The sequence below is a fragment of the Anarrhichthys ocellatus genome, unplaced genomic scaffold (genome assembly GCF_004355925.1).
Source record: "Anarrhichthys ocellatus isolate YVR2014 unplaced genomic scaffold, GSC_Weel_1.0 scaffold518, whole genome shotgun sequence".
Taxonomy (NCBI): domain Eukaryota; kingdom Metazoa; phylum Chordata; class Actinopteri; order Perciformes; family Anarhichadidae; genus Anarrhichthys; species Anarrhichthys ocellatus.
In genome coordinates, this window is record NW_022280492.1 from 1 (window position 1) to 8,052 (window position 8,052).

The following is an 8,052-nucleotide window of genomic DNA, read 5'->3' on the forward strand; positions in this document are numbered from 1 at the left end:
AGTTGTGCTTGAGGAATTCTCGACAAAACAATTGTAGCGGCCCCCCCACCCCCGTTCTCACCTCTCTTCAGGGTAGCTTCTCCCTTCACTGCCCTGCCCTGCCCCCCCCGCCACACTAGTGGTCAGTGTAGCGTACCCCCTTCCCCAAAATGCCAAACCCCAACCAAGCTCCAAATCAGGATACTCGCCTAGTCTGGCAAGACACACAGATGGCAATATTGCTGTTGGCTTTCTGGGTTTTATGCCTCTTGGGTTACCATCTAAGTTTTATCGTGACAAGGGTGTAAGACTTTCTTATTTTACTGGACTGTAAATTGTAAATTTTCAGACATGGTACCAGGGAGTAACCTCCGGGTTTGAAAAGTGAAGCCAATGCAGAATAGCCTTAAACTTGCATTCTTCCTAATGGCCATCAGGGGGTGACTCCTCTGGTTACAAAATGATGTCCGATTTAATAGAAGTCTATCGATAAACGACTCTACTTCTCAATTGATTTATTCCCTCAGTAAACATTGTAAACATGAGTTTATGGTCTCAATCGCTAGTTTCAAGTCTTCTTAAATACAGCATGATGTTCATTTAGTAAATGATGGTCCTATTTAGAGTATAATAGCAGGGTATGCTTTAGGGCGGGGTTAACACGGTGCCAACATGGCAACCAAGGTGGTGACAGCAAAAATGCTGAACTCTAGGCTTCAAAACGGCAGTCAACAAACCAATAATTGATGTCAGTCACTAAATCCACTTCTTCTATTCAGATTATGTAAGGTACCTGCAACATAGCTCGCTTCATCTTCATCCCAATACTTGCTATATGAGGTACCTTGTGTCTACAACTTTCAAGACTTGAGTATTTTTCAAAATAACTAATTTGGAGTCCGCAAATGTGAAAATTAACCTAGGAGTTACAGCACATTTTAGGTACCAAACCTAATTTACTATAGGAGTTTAAATGTTTTAACAAAAATCAACACTGATTTTTCAGAATTCTTTTAATGGAGCTGAAATCTAGAAAGGGATATTTAACTGATATTTTTTCTCACATACAGCCTTCCTCTTGGAAGATGAACACACTTGCCATTCCAAAAGTGTCTTTTCAACCAGCACTTTACAGCTCAGCCCCAGAAAGCACTTTTGTTTGTGCTCCATTACTTTCTAGACATGCACATCATACCTCAGTTTCTGCAAACCAGATGAACTGTGAACTGGGCTCAACTTGTAGAGCCTTCAAGCTTGGCGCAATTTATGTGATGAAGTCATTCTGAGTTGGCGGCGGGAACATTGTGGCGAGTACCCAGCCGAGCACCCAGCTCAAAGCCAGCCGTGTCCAAAAAAGCTCATCGTCCGTGACTTGGTGTGAGAGCTGACCTCCCGCTACACATCTGCAACTGCCTGGCCCACACTTCGACCTGTTGGGTCTTGTTTGAATGACAGCAGGGTCTGCAGGAAACATCTCAGTCAGCTATTAGCTAACCACCTGCCCCTCTTCCTATAGCCTGGACCCACACACACCAGGTATACAGCAGGAGAGAGAGCAGAGAGAGATACAGAGTGGACAGAGACGGGCTGGAGACTCATCTCTAATAGAATCCATCCATAATCCTCAAATTAAAGGTGATATACAAATAATTTCAACTGTACTATAATGGCTGACAAGGTAAATCCCGTTTAATGTCCATTTCCACAGCTCTAATTACAGTCATGTTGCACTCACAACTCTGCTGTTCGGACTTTCTCCTTTTATTCTACCACCCCTACCATCAAGATGTTTGAAAGTACCCTGACGGACACCTCATCAACACTGATCCACCTAGGAGCCTAGGAGTCTGAGCTGGCTGCGACTGCCAGTCAGATCCTTGGAAGACAATTTCAAGATGACGAAAATTAGGGGGGTGTTGCAAGAAAGGGAGTTGTTTGACCCAAACGTGGTCAAAAGATGGAATCGAGTTGAGGACTGCTAGGAGATGGCAAGCAGTGGAAGCTGGTCAACAGCTTTTTTCCATCAGATGACATTAATTGCATAACTAATAATGACTAAGAAGACATTAGTTAGCGTTTTGGTATGATGGTTGTCTCTTACGGTAGTTTTTTCTTGGGGACCCCAGTCAGTAGTCTTTATGTTGAATACATTTGTAGGATGGGGGTTAAGGAGAAGGTGGAGGCAGCAATGGAGGTGCAGTACAGCAAGCGGTCCCGCCCCTCAAAACAGGCCATCATCATTACAAGAGCTGGGTGCCGCCAGGACAGGATCTTGGCCTCTGCAAGGGACTCGTCCTCATGTCCGAATCCTGAGGAAAGTCCTCATAGTGGAAGTAATAGATCCCTGGGAAGATCGCTTGGCCAAGGCCTTCGAGAGGAAGCTCACCTCTGGTTTATGAATGCGGGCAAGTTAGCAGGAGGGCAAGCTGAATCCTGGTTGAAGTTGGATGCAGGGGCTTCGCAGTCCTTGCCCAGAGCCTACGACAGCCAACACCATAGATGCGGCAGAGAGAGCCTCGACATAGCTGTGGAGCAATAGGAAAACCACAAAGGAAGTAGCTAGCTAGTCACCTGGACACAAAAGTAGGTCTGATCAGCCTCAGCTGTGTCACCTGGAGGAAGGTGTATGATGTCAAAAGACCCAAAACACAAGATGATCCTGCAACATCACTGTAGAAAAGTCGAGGGGAATTAAAATAACAAGTGCATGATTAAAGTATTTCTGTTAAAACGAGGAAGTGAGAGGTATGGTGAATATGATCTGACCCTGTTTTTCTCGGCTACTGATTGAATTGGCACTGTAGAAATGCACATTATCCTGAATGTAACAAGACAATGGAGGATGTTTTGAGTTTGCATTATTCATGGTACAAGGGAAATAAAAGACATGTCGTTAAACAAATAAGCTTGCTCCAAATTAAGACCCGAGTCTGTTTGCAGAAGAGGTTAGTATTCAATTATGGAATGACAGAAAAACACCATTTATATCAACAATTGTGGAATTTTGGATTTCTTTCTTGGACCTCAATGAACAATACAAGGTATGTTCAGCCCTTTTTTATCTTCTACATGCCAATCAAGACATTGCACACTGTAATTATTTTCATTTTGGTAAATTAAAATAAATTTTTAGAATGACTTTTGATTTCATAAAAAAAAGCTAAAAGTGACAAAATAAAATAGGAAAAATAATTTATATATTGACCATAAAAGGTGAAATGATATATCAAGAGCGTCAAATACCGATACCAATGCACAAGCCACCCTTTAACGTCTGTATGAAACGCACCAGACTTTCATGCAACTATAATGTAAAACCATCCGCCTCATTATTAGATGCTCAGAGAAAATGCTCCGGAAGTGTGAACGTAGTATAAAGACCAAAGAAACCTACTCTGTGCGGGAGGAATTGGAGGTGGATTGGTCAAACAAAAGCAGGACTTTCTACCAGGAGACTGCCGTTTTTGTCCCAATGTTATTTTGAAGTTATGTTTTCTGTACTTATGTGACATTTTATTTAGTTTACGTACTTAATTTAAGCCCTACCGTGATGTTTTTCCTAAACCTAAAGTGGTTTTGTTGCCTAAACCTAAGCAAGTTTGTGTTTGAATTCACAACGTTAAGAGTTTGACTCTCTGGGCTACCCAGTGTCGCCAAGAGTCCTGACCAAATGTCAGTATGTGACGAGTTGTGACGAGAAGGTGTTGGAGGATAACATTGAGAGAAAAAGTTATTGGAGCCTATTTTACCCCTGTAACCTCCTGTAGTGCCTCGTCATAGTTCATTGAACCTGTCCAATATGAGCTCCATCAGTGGGCATAGAGTGCGAGTACACAATATGGTGTGGAAAAAGAAATATGATCAAGAAAAGTAATCTGTAAGGGGGGGGGCATGGTCCAAAGCAACAGATAGGATCGATATCTTTTCCGAGGCGGCGCGGACGGGGGCGGTCGTCCAGCACTAGCCTTGGCATTTCACCGCAGTCACATAATCCTCACTCACAGACCTTGAGATGATATCCAGTGGATCAACAGAAACACAGGGATGGAAACAGAGGTGGGCTGAGATGTGTGTGGTGGATGGAGTCGTGTTAAGTATATAGATTATCAGTTCGACAGAAGTTGATTTTTCTCCAGGTGGTTGACGATACACTGCATGTAATTAACGGCATTTGACGTGCACCAGTTGATGCCTGTATCACACAATGTACAGATAAAATGATTGACAGTGCCAATTTATTTTGGTCATCATTAAACCGTCGTCTAAAGCACGGCCAAAATATCACAACGTACAGTGGCAGACAAGGAGGTCTAAAGCCCCCCAAAAAAACAGCAGTTTATCTTGCTGGTTCAGCACAAGTAGCCAATGGAACCACTGATCTGCGGAAGATTGAAAATACAATATGTAGCATTAAAAATTGATATTTCACAAGGGAATGTTATGATTTTTATATATGTATCAGCTTTGTTGGCCATGTATGCGTAGGTGATTCTGATATGCTCCTAATCTGAACCATTGTTTCTAATGAATTCGGAATGGGTTGTAGAACTTCGGCACACATGAACTGCCATAAATTGATTGGTTGAAAGTGACGTTTCTGTATTAATTCCCTGTAAGTGATCAGAGGAAAGAAAAGCCTCTTTTCCCACTGGACAAAAAAAACAACTAACACCACCCACTAACATCTGGCTTTTGTCTGGAGTGGAAACGGTTACAATCAGCATTCGTTGCCGGAACAAATGATTCAGTCAGAAGTAGCGGGTATCTTCTCGGCAGTGATGGAAACATGACACCCGGGTGCACGCGCTACTTTCCCGCCGCAATGCTATGTGATGTGAGTTAAAGGAAATATACGATAATATTATCAACAGGAATTTGGATAATTATTCAAATGTATTAACAAACCAAAAATACAATTAATATGCTCTCCTTAAAGCCACCAGACTCCAGTCAGATAAGTCATTTTTACCTTGCTGGTCATTGAAACACACCTCATACAAACTTGACAGACACTAAATAAAACCCATCAAAACTGTCTTCGTCTTTCCTCTGTTCAAAAAAAAAAAAAATCACCAACTCTGGTTTAAAGGATTGAAAGAGAGAGTGAATAATAATAGGTGTAAAAAAAAAAAAAACAGAGTAACCATCGTGACATATTCACTGTTTACTAAAACCGTTTCCGGCGTTGAACGAGACACACCACAAAAAGGACAAATTGGCATACTAGTCCACTGGGAATGGGAAGGAGTCTAGCACCTATTTGTAATATCTATATTCAGCAGATGTTTAAAAACATAATTTTAAACTAACATTACATTTTAAAATAATTATTCAGCAATCTCTCAACAATCGTTTAAGTTTTGTAGCAGTATTTTAAGCATTGCCTTCAATGAAAACCTACAGAAAAACCGTACACATCAGAATATTTAAAAACTATGTAGGTTTGATATTTCAAAAAAGGTGTGACTTTAAAGACAAGACACCGAAGACAGTGATTTTCACACACTTCCTCCCCATTTTGTTAAGATGCAATATTCCAGTATTTCTCACCATCATACATGTCTGTCCGAAATGTTAGCACTTCATCATTTTATCTTTTTAGAAATTTGTGTGAAATTGTCAAAATTAGCGTAGAAATTCTGGAGTTATAGCCAAAAATGTGTTTTATTGCAGTGACCTTTGACAACCAAATTCTGATAAATTCAACCTTAAGTCCAAGTGGAGGGTTAAGCCAGATTTTAAGAAATTCCCTCTTAGCGTTCCTGAGACATCTACTTCAACAGAATGAATAGGATGTACGTACATACAGACGGATTAACAAACCCGAAAATATAATGCCTCGGGCCACGGCTGTCACCGGCGCAGGGGCATAAAAATCTGTCTGAAGACAAAACAACATAGAAATTCTCAGGATGTTTAAAAGACCGTTCACAGTGTGAAGCCGGTTTCAGTTCTACAACAAATGTGTAATTACTGCATCATAATTTGTGTCGTCGTATCCTTTGTAAGTTTTATCTCGGCTTGTGCTTATACGACTGGGGTGAAAACCAGGAGCTTTACTGGGTGTGTGCGGGCAGAAGTTATACAGGTTTATCAGTGAGTTGACACCTGGTTTCCAGGAGAAATTGTAATTAACCAGGTCGTTGGTCAGTGAGAGGTAGTTTCCATTATGAGGGGGCGGCAGGGCTGAGGCCCGGCCTGCTATTTCAGCCAGCAAATTGGAGAAATTAATGATGTGGATAATCTGCTGGCTACTCTCAGATCTGAGAGACGCTACAAGGCCTGGATCAGATGAACGAGGCCCCCCATGCATGTTTGCTGACATATTGGATCTGAGTGCAACAGTTTAAATTTTTGGCTGAAAATTAGGCCCTTTTATCAGCTTCTAGTATTATTTATACGGTTTAAATACCAAGCTATGACTGGATTATGGTTAGGTTTTAAGGATTCAAATTCCTTTTAGGGTTAGAGTTAAAAATATTTAGTAAAATGGGTTAGACCTGCTCCAGAACGGCTCGGTTTCTGTCCATGTTGGATGACTCTACAATGATGTGCCTATGTAGAAAGTACTGTGTCCTTGATGTAGGGAAGTTACAGGTGTGAGGTTGGGGTTATGGATGGACACACGTGCATCCGACACAATCCAACAGTTATCAGATGTTGCGATTTTGTATATTGTAAGACACTGGAAAGTAAACACTATTAAAAAAATAAGCCCTTTTGTCAAATAAGCTTCGGAGAAATTTCTGGAGTTTCCCTTTCACGCATGTAGCCCACATCAGGAGATTGTCCGTGTCGTGATGCGGTCACGTAGCCAGTTCGTAATTTGGTCAAAAACAACCAAAAAATATATATAACATAGGCCGTGTCCTGCTATGCGGAAGCCTCGGACGCTGACATTAACCACTGCGCTTTGTTTTTAATAATTCCTGAAGCTGTATGCGGAACAGGCAATCATTTGGTGCGATATGTGATGTTTCCAACTTTGCAGCCAGATGGACGATCACCTGCCTTTCTCCGCTGGACGGGCAGGTGGGTGAAGTCAGGATACTGTTACAGCGCTCTGCATCTGCCTGCCTGTGTGTGTGTGTTGTCAATGGTGTGTGTTATTAAGAGTGTAAACGCGGCTGAGAAATCAAAGGGCTCCTCGAAAGCACCACTACAAAGAGCTGGCTTCTGCTCTCTCAAGCCCATTTCAGTCAGTACCTTTAGGAATATTCTCACACTGGTTTAGTGCTGACAGTGCCGTGGGAACTTTCACTGTTCTATAAGTGTTTACTCTATATCTATAACTTGGACAAAGGTGGTGAGAAATGTAGCGTTACAAACTAGAGTAAGCAATACATTTAAAAGAACTAAAACACAAAATGGGAGATTAGTGTACATGCCAGAGAGAGAGAGAGAGAGAGAGAGAGAGCGAGAGAGAGAGAGAGAGAGCGCGCTGGACAAGCAAGAAGCAAATTACAGTACGGAAAAAAAATGTGTACTTGAATCAATGTTGAATGGTAGTAGTGAGGTGCCGTGTCTCTCACACATCACAGATCTCAAAGTAACGCAGACTACATTTCCCAAAATATAATATAATTATTCCTTTCGAAATCTATTCAGTTGGATTGGAGAGAAAATATAGCGGTAACACTTTCTCCATATCTATAATGCATTATAAACATGCTTATAATGTCCTTATAATCTGCTTTAAGCACTCAAAATATGTATAATGCTTTAATCAATAATATGATTAAATATGCAATAATTATAACACATCAAATAATTTATAACGATTTGTAAGGTGAAGTATAATAATATTCCATAACTGCTGGTGACTCCCTGTTACTTTGTTTTTGTAAGGATCAAAGTGTATTATAATCCCCATAGTTATATATTTTTTTTTAATCATGCATTACAATCACTATTATGATAAACTGTAAGTGGTCATTGGGTGCTTTGAGTGAATAATGAAATTCCTCAGGTATAGTCCGATATAATAAATTACAGACTGGTTATGAGTCACCATAAGTGGTAATTGTTTGTAAAAAAGTATTTTTTTTTTTTTAAATAAATAAATAAATAAAT

The 8,052-nt window shown here is 40.7% G+C and overlaps 1 protein-coding gene across 1 annotated transcript in view; it reads right to left on the reverse strand.

The window, feature by feature from the left end:
* Window positions 1-559: 559 nt before the first annotated feature.
* LOC116401542 (F-box/WD repeat-containing protein 4-like) overlaps window positions 560-8,052 on the reverse strand; it is a 12,061-nt gene continuing 4,568 nt past the window's right edge. Inside the window, exon 6 of the mRNA XM_031879998.1 lies at window positions 560-2,504. Within this exon, the coding sequence (XP_031735858.1) occupies window positions 2,390-2,504 (115 nt within the window). The 3' untranslated portion in view covers window positions 560-2,389. The remainder of the gene's footprint in view (window positions 2,505-8,052) is intronic.